Source organism: Osmia bicornis, chromosome 13 (assembly GCF_907164935.1).
Source record: "Osmia bicornis bicornis chromosome 13, iOsmBic2.1, whole genome shotgun sequence".
Taxonomy (NCBI): Eukaryota; Metazoa; Arthropoda; class Insecta; order Hymenoptera; family Megachilidae; genus Osmia; species Osmia bicornis.
Window position 1 is genome coordinate 6,696,744 of NC_060228.1, and position 20,606 is coordinate 6,717,349.

Sequence of the window (20,606 nt, forward strand, 5' to 3'; positions counted from 1 at the left end):
CGTGTTCGGTATCGAGGACCGTCGAAACCGTTCCACGTCGAAGAGAATCGATACACTCGAATTCGGTAACAAATCCCGGGATGTTTGGATTCGATATCGAGCCGTATCGATTCATTCAAATTTCGTAGGTAAACAAATTCGGCTGCGAGAGAGGGTTGATGCACTTAAAGACTTGACGGGGAAAAAATCGATGGAATTTCAATGGACGAACAAACGAGACATCGGTTTCACTTGTGTATCGCATAAATTTTACTGTTTTTAAATGGGACGTTGATGATGGTATGATTAAGTGAAAAATTGAGGGGAAACAATGCGATGAATTGCACTTGCAATTTCGTTAGAACGTATAATTAGTCTTCGGTGAAAATATTTCGTGTTGAGGTATCGAGTGAAACGTCATACCCTTTGCATTAATATCTGATAAAGGCTTTCAGCTTGCCCGTGTGTTCATTTTTCTGACGTTTAGCGCTCACTACCTCATAATTAAGATTATCAGAGCTGTCCTTTTGACAAATGGTATCGCCGGTTTTTCAACTACTACCATAAAAAATTCAAGGATAAACTGACACTGAGCTGCAGTTCGCATTACGGAAAATATAATCCATCTTGACCGATATGACGGAGTCATTAATTTTTCAAAACTTTCTTAACTCAAACATACCGAACTTTTTCTTCAACTCAACAGTTCTCTTTTAACATGCCTACGTTTGAAAATATTTTAAACTTCATATTAGATTTATGCTAGCTGCGTGTAAACCTCTCGTACGAGCGTGCGAAAGAATTTATTCAGTTTGCCCACCAGGGTATTCACGGTCCAAAGAGAAATGCTCGGCTACCTGATGTTATTAAATAGTACAGCTTGTAGCCGACGATCGCGAAGTAAATTACAACACGTAGAACAGCCAACAGAGGGATCGATCTGCATAGGATAGCCACCCGCGGGTTCGCCGATGGCGGTCGAAAACGGTGCTGGTGATCAGAGAAGGGAGAAAACCATCTGTCATGTTGGTCGTCACTTTCCCCGCCTGCGGCTGCCGAATCGTTTCCGGGCCCGGACCCAACGTTGCCCCCTTTTTATTTCCATGTTTTTTTTTTCTCTCCTCTTTCTCTTCTTCGACAGTCTTCCTTTTCATTGCGAGCTGCCCTCCTCGCTTTGACCACTCGCCGAACCCTCGTTGGTCCGCGTCGATCCGAGTCCATTGGTTGCGCAACACGCGAAAACCAATGCCTCAAACGACCCACGTGTTCGCGCTGCTCGATTTTGATACTTTCGCGAGCTTGTGAACGCCTCGAAGTCTTTACGGAGAGGCACACCGATGCCCTATGGCGAGTTAACGACGACGCCTTATGAGGAATGGAAACCGTGAATAGAGAAATCTTTCGTCAAAGGTCGATGACCGAGTTTGATAATCGTTAAATCAATGGTACAGTCATGAACGACTTAGGTTGGAGGAAGTGTAGGAGTGTCTGGATTAGGTAGAAAGCTCCTCCTATAATATTTTATCCCGAGCAAAAAGGAGGCTAACTAATCCTACGTTTTCCATTTTTCAAGACAAATCGGTGCACGTATCTTTGCAAAAGAGAGCCTTCTGTTACGTGATACGCTTATGTAATTAGTCGGTACGTTTTATTCAGGCGACTGAACGTGAAAGAACCGATTACAGGATAATTACACGCTGTCTAATTGCACATCGACACATGGCTGCAATGCGATTGTACGAAATAATGTCTTGCTCGTAATGCTCGTAAAACGACTGACATATTACGATGGACCACACAGGCGGTCATTTTTCTTAATATCGAGAAACAAATGGAATTAATCGTGATGAAATTCGGTTGCGAGATTTATCGCAACAATTCGTGGACGAAAAGCTTTCAGCGTCTTGTTTCGTGTTGTCAAAGAAGCATCCAGTGAGCCAAAAAAAAAAAAAAATAGAGAAGAGAAGAGAAGAGATACGAGGCACCTTTTATCCACCACCGAAATTTGAAAAACGTTTCTACCCCGTTCCAGTCCCTCTGTTCCGAGCTCGGAGCCGCCCTTAAAATGGAACGAGCCGCGTGCTTTCCGCTTTGTGCCGCCTTCATCGCGGCGGAAATCTGCGTTTCAGCGGGGAGGAAAAGCACGGAAAGAGAGAAAGGTGGACGAGGGTAGGGCAACAGTCGAATTCTCGGGCTGGTACAGGTCGCGTGCATATATCGAGTGGACGACGTTTTAGCATTGGCGACGATCTCCGCGAGACCAGAGGCTGAAACAGCGGCCAGAGAAAGAGACGGACAAAGAGCGAGTGGGAGGGAAAGGGAAAGAAAGAGAGAGACCCAGATTTCATTTTCGTTGATGAGCTTGGCATCGGTCCAACTCGACTAAATATATACTCCCTTTCTCTTCCTCTCTGTCTCTCTCTTCACTCTCCTTTCTCTCTCTTTCTAGCGCGCTTTTCTTTCCCATTTTCGTCGGCTCTCCCGACGCGAACAGGAACTCTCGAAGGGATGGACAACGACTCGAATCTACCCGCGACTCGCGCGAAATCGTTTTCGTTATTTACTACCGAAACGGTGAAACAACGCGTATGAAAAATTATTAAATCTCCTGGAAAGGATACGGGCCATTGGTCAAAGGCCAAGGTTCGGTGAAAGCGCAGGACGATCGTTTTATCAAAATTTGGCGATGTTGTTTTTCGTCATTTCGTATGTACACTTGGGTGCAAGTATGTCTATCTTTTAGTGAAGGGAAAGTACCTAGCAATTTTTAAAAATTTTTAAATAGGAAAATTGTAGAGTCTACGTTAGATTTTTTGAAAGTTAAGCTCAAAGGTGCGAAGCTCTTCCCTCCACCCTCACTTTTCCTCTAGGGTGCCATTTTCGCTAGGGAAATCTACCATGCTCGGTGTTGTACATTACCGGTTGCAAAACAATGGCACTTTTTTAATACAAATCGAATACAGATCACACGATAGTAGCCACAAGGTGATACTTAGAATCATGGAACGTTGGTATTGACTAATTGTCATTGATTTAATCTACTCTGTCTCACGTCATAACAGGCAGCACCCTACCAATTGATTTCATACTTTCGATAATATCCACGTGTTGACTATGTTATTACTATCAGTATTACGAGTGCAACGCATTCAATATTAGATGTTTGCATTCAATTTTTGCCCACGTGAAAACTTGTTATGCGCGAAGTACAAGTTTCGCGTAAAGCATATTAAAATTCTTCGAGTTGCCGAATCGCGCAATGAAACGGGCGACGAGGTCAGAGAAATCGTCTCTCGAGGATCAAAGACACTTGAAAAAAAAAAAAGAAACTTAAACGATAATAGAAAAAAATAGTTGAGAAAAATGAATCGCATAGGGAACAGGTCAAAGATCCTTGATGTTTTCGTACGAGAATCGAGCGAGTCTCGTAAACGTCAACGGAGAAGCTGTTACCATGGTCGAATCTGTATTCGTCGTAACTTAATTTACGAGCGTGCTCGTTGTAAATTTCACCTCGCGCGTCGTAACGGTGCCGAAACGGTGCAATGAACCTGCCTGTCCACGAGAAAGCTGCCTACGACAATGTCTCGATTCATTTCGCCCGAACAGGTACGGCTGTCTGCAAATGGCAATGAATTTTAGAGCGGCAACAAGGTACAGGCCAGCCGTGAGACTTTCGTTTATGGTCACCAATACGGGGGAAAATCCTTTGGATTGGTCCACCTTAGTTCCACCCGAGGACAGGTAAATAGCAACCGGCTCCACTCGAACGCGATTATTTTTATTCGCTCGTACGGGGCTTTTACTTAAAAATAAACGAGTCGACCGTTTCGATCGAGGATCGATTCGTACACGACGATGGCGGAATATTATCATTCCCAAAAATTCGCGATGAAGTCACCGGCTTCGACCGCTTTCACGAGCAAGCCGATTACGCTTGCCCATCGCGAAAACGATTGCGCTGCTTGCGAACCGAACGTCCATACGAGGGTATGAAATATATTTTTGTCGGATCTTGGATGGTGGTACTGTTCTGCGCTCGTGACACCTGAAGAATGTGTTAATTGACGAAGCGTAAGAATCGTACCTGTTCGAACGTATCTATAATTCACTCTTGGCCGATGGAATTCATAAAAATGTGGCGATGGATAATGATAATCGAAAGGATATTCTAAGCGATCACGCTTCGATCGACGTCCACGGAGGCTTCAACCACTGATTTGTAATAAAATTTTCACGAAAAATCCATGATTTCGTGACGCTTTCACGGCATCAAGCGATTGCGCGATCTTTCGCCGGCAATTCCAGCAGCGGAGCTGCTCGTTTTCGGGTGACGACAGGAATTTCAATAGGCACAGTCATATATCGGTGGGTGACGCGGCTAACGGTACATCCCTGCACGCTTTCAATGGTCTACCAACCTACCTACCTACCTACCTACCTACCTACCTACCTACCTACCTACCTACCTACGTACCTATATATCGCTCATTCTCATAGCACCTAGGCCCGCATCGATCGTGCCTATATGCATAACGCGTATATACATACATACATATCGATCGCTTCGTTTAGTTGCTGCCTCCTCTCGTCTCTCCTCGCTTCTTCTTTGCCTCTTCAACGTGGCACACCATCAAGCTTGTTCTCTCGAAAGAGAAGAAGGAAAGTGAGCTCTTCTTTGCATCCTCGATCCAGCCTTTGCCAACCACCACACTTCTTCTCGATCATCTTTCCCTTCTTCTCCTTTTCTTTTCTCTTAACTTTTTCTCTTCTTTTGACTATTCTTGGCTGGTTAATGAGTAAGCTGCTACACCGAGGGCTTTCTGTTCCTCGAAATTGGGAGGTCTCCCTCGGTCTCTTTGAAAGGGTTGCGATTGTTCCTGTGGATCTTTTTTCGGAGGGTAGATAGGTGTTTTTGAATAATGGAGAAGAAATTGTTTCGAGTGCTTCGTGTATTTTTTTCACGAGTGCAACGATGCACTTGAAATGTGCAAATGCATCCCCTTTTTTTGAAAATGAAATCGCGTTGCTTTAATTTTGCCACGCATTCTGTATGAAAAAAGTATTCGGATTTCTAGCCTTTCAGTTGGTTAATTGATTCACGACTGATTGCTATTTCGTGGGTCACCGGTGTGCGTCGAAGCCATGGGTCATTGACAGTGACCGCGTGTGAATAACTGTAATCCGTCGTTTGAGCGTGTGTGCGACAGAACCGGTAAACAGAGACACGCGTCAGGGTCTCTGGCCAAATTTGTTCGTTTCTACCGGTAGCTAGCCGGGAGTAGGTAAAAAGAATTAAGCAAGCTTCGCGAGAAGTTGAACTTTCTAAACTACCACGAACTAACCGGATCCCTTATCGTTCCGAATAATCAAAATTTCTGCCAGCCAATCGTCGTAGGAATTCGAATGTTGATTTATCTATTCGATCATGTATCGTTACATATCAATTTCTTTCTCTTCCAATCGACCCAATGGAAGTTCAAACTTCCACTTATAAAATCAACATACGTACATCGTGAAAACAGATGGACAATCGCGGAAAAGAAATTCCATTACGATACCGTACACCGTATAAACATAATTCTTCCTCTATTCGAACGGTACAAGCCGCTCCCCAATAGCGTGCTGCCGGTAGACAAGCGATTCGAAGGCACAATAAATGCATCTCCTCTTCCGTTTTCCGGGTGCAGCGGTTGCTGCAACGGAAACCTTTCGTTGTTATTGAAAATCATACGAAAAGCGATACGACGTTCCACGCCGACGCGACGTCTTTTTTTTCCCTTCTTTTTTCTGCCGAGTGTTTCATTCATGTGCCACGCACCTTTGCTCCAGATCTCGATCGCGTTGCTTACCTTGGCAGTTCACTGGTCTCTTTGATTTTCTTCGAACCCAATAATAGGGAGTCCTCTTCTCGCACCGTTCGATCGTATTCGATCGAGCATCTTCCCACGTACCTGTACCGAAATCCCTGTATAATATTCGAAACGACAATGAGATCCACGTCGGGGTGGACGACCTAACGGTACGATATCGTGTGTCGGTCCTTTCCAGATGTTTGATCGGAAAAATTGTTCGATTAGAGGTTCTATAACGTTTTCAGAACGGTTACTTTGTGTTGTTACCATTAACAGTAATAATTCTCTCAGTGCGTACGTCTGAATAAATTTAATGATTCACATGACGTTATCGTGGGTAAATTTAGATTTATCTTTCAGTAGAGTTGCACATAAATAAGAATGTCCATAGAGCAATTAAAATTTAACGCTCGAACTGCGTACCATGGAGAGAGCTCGGGTATTAATCTAATTTTGTATCTCATATAATTTTCATTTTCTGAATCTCACACTGTTCCTTTGAAAGCTCTTTCGTTAAGAAATGATACATTTAATTTTAGTTTAATATCTTTGTTATATCTTTGAGTAAGAATAATAGATAACGTTCGAGAGACAATGAAGAATGTAATATCTACAAGCAGCTATTGTTTGATACTTTCTATTATTATGAAGTTCCATAGAGTGATGGACACTACGCAATATCTCCAGTTTCACGCCCTTGCGAGTTTTCCGCTACAGATGTCACATGATACAGGGACACTAGGTTCGAAATAACATTGAATTTATAGCGGTGCTGTCTATCACTTCGTGTTGTTGCCTCACCGTTGTTTATTGTCCCATCCTATATTTACGCTTATAACAAAAACATTTTCATGCACAAAACACGCTGGAAAACTGAAGAGCGAACGCGGGCCGTTTTATGTTGTCGGTGGAATGCATTTTTTATTTTTGCAAATATTAAAAATTGATGCAGAAAGCAAAATATTTGACGAGAGAAATCGCACTGGTACTTGAAAAACACAAGTGAAATGCAATAAATGGCTTGTTGTTTCATTCGACGTTTTTATTTTTTCGATGGTTAAATGAAAATTAAACAAGAGTTCTTTGATGATTTATTGAAAATAAATAGAATGGAATACATTGAATTTAGTATTTAAATAAAGAAAAAATACAGAGGTACTAATATTTTGTATCATGAAGGAACGAAGAAGAGTAAAGAACCTTCTTTCCGCTTCTTTCAACTCGACGGTTTTCAGTATTCACGCGGTACCGCGTGAATCTTTCATCGGTGAACGGACGAAGAAACAAGTACCGTTCCGCGTTAATGTTCTCCAGCCGTGAAAGAAGCGGCTCGTCAGTTCAGTACTCTGTTCGTTTGCATTCCCGTCGACGAGGTTGCACGTCTCGTCGGCTCCGTGTCCGAGTGTTAATTCAGAGCGTGCGGCCGAACAACGACCCGACCGCTTCTTTATATTCGATACAGCCTCTGGACTTTTGATTAGCGTTAACGGTGGTAGCCAGAGTCGATGGGTGTACCTTCCTGGCGAGTACATAACGCCTATAGGCGTCATCCCTGCCGATCGATCCTCGGTAAGATCGATCGTCGTGGCAAGTGCGTGCGCCGCCCCTCCGAGCTTCGTCGTTCGGAGGAGGAAAACTGCTCGACCTTGCGTGAAATCGCTCGAAAATTGAAATCAAAAGCTCTTCAGAGGTAGACGATGATGTTCGCAGGAAGTTAGAGGATAGCTTTTCGCGCGACAATCGTCTTTGTTGTATTCCGAATCGACGATCGTCGAAGGGGCTGTAAAGTAGACGAGGACGAAGGGTAGTCAATTATAGTGATTTAGTTAAAATTAAATAACGTAATTTATTTAATTATAAGAATCGGTATTCCAAAGTCGAATTTTTACTTTCAACCCCTTATGGTGTTGTGAAGGAGTAACCGTATAAGGGGTAGTTTTCGAGGGAAATTTTTAACGTTGTAGAGGTAAATACTTTACACACATTTTCACGTACATAGCCGTATAAGCGATGAAAGAAATGGGATGTCCACTTCTTCATCCTATTGTTGCGGTACTTCCTTTTGGGTCCACTAGCGAGAGGATCACCCTGTATGTTATATTTTGACGTCTGTCGTCTAAGACGTCTTGATTCGAACTGCCCCAGACGAGTGCACTGACAAAGAAAGGTCCGGGCCCACTTAAGGGTACGTGACCGTGTCGGGGTGGGCCGAATCGCAGACCCTTGACCCGTCCTGTGATTCTGCAAGGGTCTAGACTGTCTCTAAGAACCCAATGAGGTGTCATAAATCTTACAGTTAAACCTAACAGTTTACAAATTGAGATTTGTATCAGAATAAGTAACACCACGCGTGTACGAGTAACTAAGCATTATAATTATGCCAACGATGTTATAGGAAAAGCTGAAACACGGTCTTCCCTTCTATGCTTCTATTTACAGCGAGCCGTAGGACATTTGCATTGGCGGTTGAAAGCACTTGGCTCTTCCACTTTCTAGCGTCATTTTTCAGTTCTTTCTTCCGTATTAAAGAGCCAACGTCTCCATAAAAAAGGGAAGAAAAGAGGGAGGGAGAAAAAAAATACGTCGCGAGCGTTTACATTGGTCCGAAGTTAAGTTCATGCTAAATTATAATTCCGGAAAAGTATGGCTGTGGTATGTCCTCGTTGCATGCCACGCCAAGCAATTTTATTCGTTCCCTCTTTTTTTTTCTTCGCTCCTTCCGTTCTCACTGCTTCACTCTTCTATTCGTCTTTTTCTACAGGACGCGAACTTGCATAATATTCCAGCTGAACTTTCCTATTTATCGTACATTCGTCCATCGTAATTGAGATTCTTTTCCTTTTCTCTGAACTTCTTCAGAAGTAACTTCATCCCCCTTCGTCGTCGGTGATTTGAGAAATTGGACTAAAATTTTCTTTCACTTTACACGTCTTCTGATTTCAATGAGCATCTTATAAAAAGTTCAAAGCACGTTCACGAAACGTGTACAATTGTCTTCACTTGAAATATTGTACAACTTTTTTTAAAATTATGTGCTGGATTCACGTGAAATTATCGAAATGTTATATATAAAATTTTCTTGAAAAATGTGATGTTAATTTATCAGTTCTCAAGGCAGATGGTGGTATTCCAAAAGAGGGTGAGTGACCCATTCGAACGTGACCCTATTTCTTTCCGTTTCTCTAGTTTCCCTCTCAGCACGTAGCATCACCTCCTCTCCGCGAACGCTCTACAGCTTCCTGTTCCTTACTACCCTTTTTCAGCTTCTGCTTTTCATACGCGAGCTTCCTTTCCCTCTTTTATCCGGTCCCGCGGACGTCTCTCATTCTGTTTCAAATTTTGTTAGTCCCCCGGTCGTCTCTCTTTAAAATACTCACTCTTTATTAATATCAATTTTTCAGCACCGAGAATTCCATTTCTTCGGGGATGAGATTTCTCCTTAAACTGGCGCGCGCTCTCGTCTCCGCGATGAATCGTTGATTCGACGGAGGGTAAGTTTCCCGAATGAAAAGCAACAGAAGGTTTTTAGTTTAACCACCACGAGTGGCGAAGCTTTCAATGATATTCAGTAACATTTTCCTAAAGGGAGGATGCTTTTCAGTGCTACGACATCGCATAAGAACGTAGATTTTACATCTTTCAAACGTAAGGGTAGCTAGAAATGGCACGCAATAAATTTAATTATCGTAGTAACAGCAGGATTAAAAGGACGCGGTATGTGGGTCGATTTAGAATAATTCTTGCCAACCTTTGGCGTCTTCCGTCTCGCGTTTCTCAACTTATTCGGAACTTCCTACATCCGTTTTCTCCCCATTTTTCTACCCTTCGACACCGCGCCTCTCTCTGTCGTACAAGTTTCCGCACTCGTGTATTCTTTTCGATCTGCTTACGACGCTGCTCCATTTGTTTCCCTTTAAACGTCTAAAGCTTCTTCCGTGTTAGACTTATCCAGGAGGAATTTTTTATGAGATAAGCTGAGAAATTCCTTAAACCTCTAGCCTGCTTTTTCTCCTTTTTTATTAGTTTTCAGAAGGAAATTCTTGGACGATGTACAAAGGTTATAAATTAAACTGTCCTCCCGTACATTTGCGAAGGTAAATTAATTTCGTTCTTGAGCAGCGACTGCTTCGCTTTCGTGCCATTGTCGAGATTACGGAGACGTAATGAACTCAAACGATTGAAAAAGAGACGAGTCCTTTTTACTTTGACGAGATCTCTTTATATTTTAGAGCTTTAACGAAAAGCACCCCATCCCGTCTTTCCACGTTCTCTCGTGCATCCTTTTCCCTTTTTTTAAATCCTTTTAAACTACTTCAAACAGAGTGCTTAGATCAAAATTAAGCTCTCAAATTTTATAACGAAATACTTTGATGTATTGGAAAAATAATGTTTAAAAACCGTAAGGTCCGTTGTCGGAGGGTTAAATTGAAAGTAAATACCTACAGTCCCCTCGTCTTCGTCGTATCAACTTTCTCTTCAGAATCGACTCTTAAAACAATGATTAAAATCACACCTGTCAAACGCTACACGGTAAAAACATTTCACAGAGCATAAGCATATCGATTTCTTGCTCGCGCCAACGAACCACGAAACTCGACCGATCACATGTTGGCGAAAGGAGGGCAGAGGGACGATCTACGGGCAACCCTTTCCTGTTTACAACAATCACTCGCGGTGTGTTGTTCGCGACTGGTCGAAAAACACCCCCGTCGTGTTTCCATCCCTTTTTTTTTTCTCCCCTTTCATCCCTCTCGGTGCGTTTCTTAAGAAAGGACAGACACAAGAGGCACGTTTCCTCCCGCTAGTTCCTCCTCACGGTTGTATCAGTTCGTCTCTGTTACTCTCACCCTCTCTTCCCTTTCGATTCACTCTCTTCCCTCCGTGGAGTTTCCCTATCGCGACCCACTACCCCACTCCGTTACCCTCTCTGTCGGAGCCCTCCTCGCTGCTGCGCTCTTGCTTTCTCTGTCTTTTTCTCTGTCGCTCCCTTAGGCCGTACGGAGGGAGAGAAACGGTAGGACAGAGCGAGAGGGCGATAGCGAGACGGTGGGGCTGGCTCTCTCCGGTCTTGCGCGGCGCGCACCAGTCAACCCGGAGCCACGGTAGCGCAAGTACTGTGTTGGTCACGTTAAGGGACAAGTTACATCAGAACGGCGCGGCTCTTTACCGGTTCTTTAAATAAACGTTCCAGTGTAAAGTGTGAGGTTCGTAGTTGCGACCGATGTAACGACACGCGGCCAGACCGTCCCGTTCGTGTACGATCGAGAGATAGTGTTTCTGATCCTCGTGTGTCCTACGTATACACTCGCGCGCGCGCCTGTGTGTGTGTATGTGTACACTTGTAAAAATAAAAATAGAAAAAAAGAAATTGATAAATAGAAAGGGTGTAGATATATTCGCGAGTGATAAGTGAGAGGCAACCGGTACCACGAGTAGGATCGGTTCCGGATCGCGGAGAACCGATGGCACGCGAGACAACAGAGTCATCCCCTTTGTGGTTCGTTCGGTTCGATCGCACCCTCAGCGATCCTCGTGCGTGGAAAGTCGCAGGGATGGGGTCGTGACTGTCCACGAGTGTCAGTCGACGCCCCGCTCCGCTACTCGATCGTCGACGCACGGTCATCAGAAGGAAGATCGTTCGCGGATCCTCGTAAGCAACGGGTTAGCTACGTTATCGGACACACTGGGACTAGCCAAGCGGCGGCACAAGAGGGGGAAAAAAAAAGTATCGACGTTTCTCGCCGCGGAGAGTGCTCACCCCTTTGCGTGGCGAACGGTTCGTGCGGGAAACGTGCAACGACAAACGTGTGCACCGTGGTCCCGGTATCCGCGGCCGGTTCACCAGTGAAAGTGAACGATGCGTCGAGACCACCGGCCTCGACACACTCGCCGCTATTGTGACAGGGTTGCATTTCTGTGATAAGGGAGCATTCGTCTTACCATCGACGAAAGTTACGTGCACTGAGCGAACGCGTTACGAGGGCAGCTTATCGCAGTGGTGGGTTCACGATTACGTGTTTCTCCAGGAAATCTTCATCGTTTCCCTCGGTCCTGATCAGTCGGACTCGGTGTAGATCGTTTTCTCGTCGACACTGATATTTTTCGTTCGGTAGATAGATCGTGCGAAGGGAGGTTCGTGTTTCGTTCGAAAATTTCTCGTGGTATCTAGGACGCGGTGATCGAGATGCAAGTGACGTTTTCGTTTCGTATTTTTAGCAGCGATTACATACATTCATCGACTAATGATGCAGGTTCGCTCTTTAGATAGAACCGTCTTCGCGCATTGGCGCTATTCAAAGTACCATTTTCTCGTTTGTTTACCAGTTTCTCCAATACGCATTACAGACACGAGTTTTCGCGCAGCTGAAATTTAAAACCACCCCTTTTCCTGTGGAGGAGTTTCCCTGCTGATCTATTTTTATATTATTTTTTTCTTTTTTTTTATCAAAACATCTTCGAATTTATTTTCTCCAGACAACTCGACGGTACTTTCATGTAACTGTGAATGTTACTCTGTTTTCTCTTTCCCTCTTTCTCATTCGCTGTACCTTTTCGTACGCGAGTCTTTCGTTCTCTCGCTTGCTCTTCTCCGCTGTCTTTCCTCCACCCGTCTCGCCCACACTTCCATTTACCTCCCGGTTATGGATATTATTAAGTAATACCTACATTGCGCGCGCGGCGATACGCTCGTGGTCGCGAGGCTGTGTGCGTGAAACACCGTTGTGTGAACCGTACTCGCGCGCACGCGTGCATGCGCGCTGGTAACGCACGCAGCCGAACGGGAAAGCGCGGGTTCTCATCTCGATTTTCGCCGCAGACACGCACGTCGTGCACGCGATACGCGGCCTCCGCTCGCGAATTACCGATCTTTGCGAACGGAAGTACTGTTAACCGGAAACCGAAGTGACACAAAGCGTGGAATCCTTTTCCTGTAATTTGCTCTTCCGCGAATTCGATGGTCTTTAAAGGATCATCGCGTGGATGTCTTGGTATCGAGCTGGCGGAGATGTTAATTACGAGATAGGAGAGGAAATAATTTGGTGAATTTTAGCAAATTATATAGTATAATAATAGTTTCAAACAGTAATCATAGAATCGCAGTGAGAAACATTTTATTTGTGTATGTAATTATTTACGTAATTAGGTTAAATGTGACCCAAACATAAAGGATATTAATCTAAAGTTAGATGTATCATTTTTAAACCAAAGGGTTTCGTATATTGAAAAAATAATTTTAAAAGAAGAGTATATAAAATTTAGAAAATGAGAGTAATGACCCTCTCCATGGTCCGTCATCCGAGGGTTAATATCGACGGTGTTTTGCTTGGAATATCCTAGCAGGCATAATGATCGAGGAGAAACGGCCGGTATAAAGAATACATCGAGGCAATTTCTTTCCAAAGTATCTTTTAATTGAACACGTTAGATCGGGAGTCGTTAGCCGTTTCCCCTAAATATTGGTGGCCCACTTGTTACGCAGCTTCGTGTCGTTGACTTCCGAACGAAAGTCCATAACCAACCGGCACGTGCGGTGAAGTAATTAAGAAAGCATAATTCTCGAGCATTTTAATATCGGGAATACTCGTAATTCTTATCTGTTAACGATGTCCTCGTGATGCGAAAGGAAATACCCACGTGTCACGGTGTGGAAATGGAGGAAAAGGTTATTACGGTGAAATATTTTTCTGCAAAGTAACATTGACTTGCTTCTTCCGATCGAAACGATACCGTTACATCTGTCATTATTAATGTCCAATGAAGCTCATTGACGCACATCGTTCGTGCTCGAATTAGCGAGTAATTCATTAAAATTACTCGTTCTACTTTGTCAGACTGGATAATATAAAATACCGGCAATGATGCAAATAGCAGTGGTACCGTGTAATCGAAGGGTTCGTGCTAGAGTAACGAAAGAAAGTATAGGAAAATTCTAAAGAGACTGAAAATGCACCGCCCACTTTCATTCATTTCTTTCAAATTGCCAGCAATTATCTTTCAACACGAGCCATTAAACTTTTCGAGTTAGAATTTGAATTAGTTTGATTGCCGAATGGTAATCGTGTCAATTTCAATTATTATTAATTATTATTTTGGTCACTTATCGTGCATCTTCAAAAAATTTGTCAAGCACTCGTCAGGATTAATAAATCTTCGTTTTACCCTCTGAATCGCAACTTCAACCCTTATAGAATGTTCGATCGACAGTCTCGTGCAAAATATTGGCCGAAGTTGCGCGAAACACGAGAGAACAAATGTTTTGGAACACGTTTAGGAAGATCGTATGTGTACGAACGGAGTCACCTGCGTCTCTGTGTCGTTGTTAGAACAGCAGCAGCAGTGGCAGCGATGCCGTAATAACGCCGGCACGCTCGTGCCAGAACCAAAGTATACGCTCGGTGTACACGACCTAAATAAGATGCGATGCCCCCCGGGGCGAAAGTAATTCACAGACACACTCATGCACCGGGGATACACGTATACCGGCCAACCTCTCGGGCTATAGTTTACGAAGTGCCGCAGGAACGCGTCGACCGACCGCTTTAGCGCAACTTCGACCCGCGTTTTTCGCGTTGCACGCGACTCGACTTAGGGACCATTACGAATAAAACAGCAACAGTCTCAAATTCGAGGCGAATAAAGAATCGAATCGCGATTAGGGTGAAAAGCAAATAAAATGATTTCACGATACGGAAAGAAAGGTAGATAACAGGACAGATTTATGGAAATAAGCCTGTTGAATAAGAGAATCCTGTCTGAAACGAGGATGGAAATACAATTTGAAGTGAAATGAATTTTGAATTGAGCTCATTTGAATGCGAGATTTCATTGTACCCAAGTGAAAATGAGAATGTTAAATGAAAGGATCAGGAAATTGCTTGTGAAATGCTGAAACTATGCAATTTGGAATATCAGAAATCGTTGCAGGGATAACTGCGATACTCTGTAATGCAAATGTATTCCTTTCTACCCGGAGAGCACCGTTTTGACGCGACGAATGATCGAGGTATAACTACTTTTGTTATTGTTAACGAGGAATCCAAATTATCACGAGTATATTGAATTCTAATTCTCCTGGCTCTGTTAGATCACGCGTATATTCTTGGGAATATTTCTCGTCTATTACGTTAATAAGCGCTAATGGGAAAATATTCCTCGAGATTCCGTATACATGCATTAAATGCGCCTCATAAATAAAGTATAGGTGAATGGTATCGGTGCTAGCATTCGAAGCGTTAAATCGTTCTCAAGAATAAGAGATCAAGAGAAAAAACCCACTGCTGTAGCAACGTATCCTTTTTTCCAATCGAGCACCGTCATCGTAATTACAAATCCCTTTAATGGCAATTTTCCTCTGTAGATTCTATTTCACAATATCCATTGGATATTTGAAAAACATACACGTACTCGAAAGGATTCCACGCTCGACAAGTGCAGGGCCAAAGAAAGGAAAAGAAAAACAAAAAAAAACTTTGGATCGGGGAAAGGTATTCGTAAAAAGGCCGCGAACGGGCGCGCAGCGAGTCGCGAAAGGGGTTAACGGTTCATTATCACCCTATTTGATCGGCAGAGGCGAAGCACACCGGTATGGAAGACGGTATGATCGAGCAAACACCGGGAAGGGAATATGCGGGAACACGGTTCCGTGTATAGGTGTGTATCGGTGTAGAGAAGCGGTGCATATAGGTGCATCATATAGGTGCAGTGTAGCGCGGGACGCGTGGCGAACGAGGAGGGTCCGCTAGCCGCGGCGAATAGAGCGAGAAAAGAGGGAAGAAGAGCTCGGTCGAGGAGAGGGAAAGAAGGAACGAGGAGTGCATCGAGTCAGTGGGCTAGTGGGGCCGACAGAATGTAGCCCATACTACGGTATCGTCTCCCTCTTTATCTCTCCCTCGTTCCTTCCCTTCCTTACTTCCTTCCTTCCTTCTTTCCCATCGTGTGTTGCTTCTCTCCGTCTCACCGGCTGCGCTTCTGCACTTGGGTCTTTTTCTCCTCTACTCGTTCACCGCTGCAAACCCTCTATACACGTACATAATAGCGGGTTCGCTATTCGATTCAAGTGTGTAGGTCGCGTTGCAACCGGTGCACAGGGGTCTGCGTGTCATGTGTGTAGACGCGGATCGTTCTCGCGTTCGCGTTGCATGCACTCTAGCTTCTTGCGCGATTATACAATGATACGGGCGTGCGCGGTATCCGCGGATTAGCGTGGCGGCGTGTTTACTCGCGCACTAAATATAGTAGCGATACGGTTCATTAGCGCAGTCGCTGAACGAACGTGGACCTCCGCGTATGCGACGCGTATGTATAGAAAAGTGGCGCAATTTTTTCTTCTTTTTTTCTCTCTGTCGCATGCACTTTCGTCGCAGTGGATTGCGTAACGTGCGTGCACCGGCCGCCACACGCGTGCAGACAGACGGCGCAGAAATCACGGGTGACACAGTTCATTAGACGGATGCAATGTATTTCGCTCGTATGCACATCTTGCCGCGCCGACGTACACGATCACCTCGCATGTACTCGGCTGTTGGTCGTACATGCCCCTTACACGCAAACGTGCACACAAAAATGCCTTCGCTTAGACACATGTACGTTGTACCGTACACGAGGAGCATGTATCATATGGAATAGTGTGCGCGTGTAGGCGCATCGCCACGACGTTTCCTTCCACGGTGAATCCCACCCTGTCCTAGAGAGGCACGGGCAATGTAAAGCGGCATGAAAGCACGGAATAGGCTGTCAGTGGATGGGCTACCGTCTATGTATTTGTTTCACATGGACACACGCTCGTATACATAGAAGAGTGGGTGGGTAGGCAAGGCAAAGCAAGGCAGGCTCGGCTGGTGGTCGCTCGGTTGCGAACTTCGCTCGATAGCAAAGTGCGGTTCCCCTCGACACGAGCTCTCGTGCTTGCAACGCGGTAGGATTAAAGGGGAACACTCCGTGTACGGAAATGCACGATCGATGCGCACATGTCTGAATTTTCGTGTCAAGTCGTGACCGATCGACCACGGTCCGCGGCTAAGGGTGTCGCGTTCCGATGACCAGGAATTTCATCCTCCCCTAGCTTTACGCTTCAGTTTAATAGTCCTCTTTCTTTTTTCGTTCTCCCACGCAGGGCTCTGTTACATCACGGGGATGATATAACGATCGCAGTTGGAAGGAAATATTAAAGGGAAAGAGCGAACAGTTGAAGTGAATTTTATCTTTATTAAAGGAGCTGAAACTTTACATAGATATGATAGAAATAAAAATATGATAGGTTTTCCTCGAGACACTCTTAGTTCAGCTGGTAGAATAACCGGATCCGTGGCAAGTGGTAACTTGTGTCGCCTTCTTTTTCCTTCTTTTTTTCTCGGACAGCTGCTACGTTTTGTCGCAATGGAGTGCAACATGTTAATTAGATTCTCGATTTAACGGTGTCAGGCGTTCGTGCGGCAAGTGCACGAAGCATACGCGCGGGTAGATGAACACGTCAACGTGCCGAACACGATACCCATCTCGAAACACGTGCGTGTCGCCTCTGGTTTATCCTATCCTCTTACGACTCTTGCTCCGCTTCTCGCGTGACTCTCTTTTTACATCTCGTACACGTGGCTCGTGTAATTGCTGTCTTTACTTTCCACCATCCACGATCCTCTTTCGTTCAAGCTCCGTTTTTTCGTCTCTGAGCGAATACATTTGAAAGAAAAGGGTTATCCGAAGGGATAGTTTAAAATTTAAATTGTATTCCGCAGACCGAGGGTTAAGGGTTAATATCCTAGTACGACTATTTTATCGTTCTTCCTCTGAATTGCTCCGGGTCGAAGCAATTCCACCGATTTCTCGGTACATATAACACCCCGTTCCAAGAACCGGAAGTCACCGTTCGCGTACCGTTGTTCTCGAACACGGTGCCGAACGATCAGCGCCGAGTGAAACGATGATCGCTAGGAGGGATGCGAAAGATGCTGACGAAAGTGTTTGCAGATCGACGATCTTCGTAGGCAAGAGTGGCCCGTGGCGCCATGTCACGCGAGACGCACGCAACGAAATCAACGAAGACGACGAAGACGAGAGCAAGGGACACGATCGTAACATCGACGATCACGACGACTCGCCTCGGTGCGCTTCGACTTGGCGGCGATTAAGAAGGTTGCAGCTAGTCGTTCATTAGCCAAGGTGCTGACGATACTAATAACAGTAGAGAGGCGATAGGCGGTAAACCGTGTCACGCAGTGGCGTAGGGCGAGTCGGGGTGGCGTGGAGGAGGCGGAAGAGGAGGTGGAGACGGAAGTTGACGATGACGGGCAGGGTATTAACGTAATACCGTTGAAAAGAAGGAGAAACGGTTGTACGGTCCGAAATCGGTTGACGATACCGGAAGTGATACATAAAGCGACAGTGAATCCAGCAATTCGGTGTCGTCGGTAAAGTGAATGAAATATCGAGCTTAGTAAATAAGAGGTAGAAAAATCTAAACAGGTGTTAAAAGATAGTTTTGTTAACGTATCACGTCGACTCGACGATAGTTAAGCTGAAGCAATCTTAGAGATAGAACGAACCGATAGAAAAAAGTGAAATCGTGATCAATTGTTCGACGTGAAATAATTTAAAAAAAAAAAAAAAAAAAAAAACGAACGACCAGTGAGAGATAAGGTATTTTGGACAAAATCGGTGCGAACACCTCGAGACCGACGAAGAAGACGTCCTTTCGAGTGGCGTCGCGGAGCGCCGCAGCGGATGTTACGCCGGGCTGGTAAAGGGCGCCGGGTGATCTACGGGGGTAGCAGCCTGGAAGAGACGAAAGGCCATCACCACGGCGTTCAACATGTTCGAGATGTGGAGCGCGGTGAGTTCCAAGCTGGAACACTCCGCGACCTCCTCAGGCTCGCCGTTACCTCTGACCTCGCACGCACCGCAAACACCTCATACCTCGTCCGGGAGCATAAAAGGTAACGAAAGAGCCTCCGTTATTGTGTGTAGAAACGTACGTTCCCACGGCGATTGTGTACGATCTTTAAGGAAAAAGAATCACGCGTAGACGGGGCCGGTTCGCAATGCTCTAACGTGGATTTTCTAATTCCGCTCGTGTCGGAGAACCGTTGTACGAGCCCCATGGAATCGTCGTGAACCAAGTTTACATAACGTCCTTTTCAGAATAATGCGCTCTCTGCTTGCTAGTACTTCATTCTGTTTCAACCGTGTGTATACGTGTATTCGTCTTTTGTCTATCTCTGTGTAAGTGTCCTTTTTTCTTTTTCGTTTCCAAGCAGAAACAGTTAGTTCGCGGAATCGTCTAGTACTTTTTCCTGCTACAAACATTATTTCCTTTTTTTTTTATCTTTGGAATTTTTATAAAGACCGTCTCTGTACGTCTTGGTTTTACGCGGTGCCAGAAGATATACGTTCGCGGATGAAAGGACATTAGCAGCATTGCATCTTCAATCATTTGTCAACTTCGAATCTTTTTGCTCTGGTAAGAGTGTAATTTGAAAGGAACGCGTTTAACTTTCCATAAATGTAAAATGACTTGGATTCAATTTAAAGAATTTAATATCCAGCTCGGCAGGATCTTTACTCGAATATAGTTTCTCGAGATTTATGGTGTAGCCGAGTTACGCGACTCGCATTTCGCACGTTCGAAGTTCGCGAACTTGCAGAATTCACAGCTGTAGCAGTGGGAGGGGATCCTTCGATCCGCACACGTCTGACCGTTCGGCCACACGTGGATTTCACTTGCAGTAGATTAGGTGGCCAGACGCGCGCGCCGGACCAAAACACAATCTCAAAGTGATTAACTCCACTTTGTGAATATGTTAAAGTTTTACTGTCATAACACTTGATTGATGCTCAACTTTTTATAATTTATCGATCTCTACTTTCTATTTTTTTTTTGCAATCAATTTGGTAAATGGGTCATATAAAGTTTAATTATTCAAATTTTAGATTCAAACTTTCAAATCGACCTTTTACAATGAAAAAATGAAAAAAAGTAATTTATTTATAAATCTAACAAAAGCTACGTTTATTTAATTTTTGGACACAACTGAATATTTCATATATTTTGATGGACTTCTGTGTCACATGCGCGAAACATATCCGTAAAACGAATGCAAATTTCGATGCAGTGAAAATGTCCGAGTGAAATTTTTAAGTGGACTCACGGTGAAGCATTGAAACGTCGTTTTACATTATTTACACGGTGCTTTCGTTGCGAATTAATTTGATCCGGTGAAACGCGTGCCGCGTTACGTCACGGGGGAGTAGTTGGCAAAATTGTTGGAATTTTTCGCGGGGCAGTTAAGCCCCGTAAATGTCACCGTGTATCGCGATATTTCAACTTTAATGCCCGATAAACGCGTCTAAATTGTCTCGTAGCGCAGCTCGCTCGTCGCCATCGATTATTGATCTCGTTATCATGCAAGATTGCTAGAATTGATCTCAAACACTGCCCGCCTGATTGATGTTACTTCCAAAACGATCGGACAACCAGATAAAGCTGATACATGCACGTGAACGTGTGTCGATACGCACAAATGTATGACGATCCAATTGATCGCGTACTGTAACAAACGATCGTTGTAGAAAATTTATAGAAACTCAAAACTGTCCAGAATAACATAGACAGTGTCCAATTTATCATTAACAAGGTTCATCAATTTTTATCAAAAAATTGGAAGTAGACAAATGGCTTTTGGACTTGTTTTTTTCAAAATCATTTCCTTGTGTTTCTCCTGCTTTGCAATTGAAATAAGTTATAGATTTTGAATGAATCATGATTTTCGTCGGAGTCGA

The 20,606-nt window shown here is 44.3% G+C and overlaps 1 protein-coding gene across 11 annotated transcripts in view; it reads left to right on the forward strand.

The window, feature by feature from the left end:
- The window catches only part of LOC114880946 (probable nuclear hormone receptor HR3), a 108,653-nt gene that overhangs the window by 35,930 nt on the left and 52,117 nt on the right, over positions 1-20,606 (forward strand). Inside the window, exon 1 of one of the 11 annotated variants that reach the window (XM_029197470.2) lies at positions 18,456-18,763. The exons of 9 other annotated variants lie outside the window; for them this stretch is intronic. In XM_029197470.2, the coding sequence (XP_029053303.1) occupies positions 18,640-18,763 (124 nt within the window). In that variant the 5' untranslated portion in view covers positions 18,456-18,639. Of the gene's footprint in view, positions 1-18,455; positions 18,764-20,606 lie in introns of those variants that run through there. One more of the 11 variants, XR_006830026.1, reaches the window with a different exon arrangement.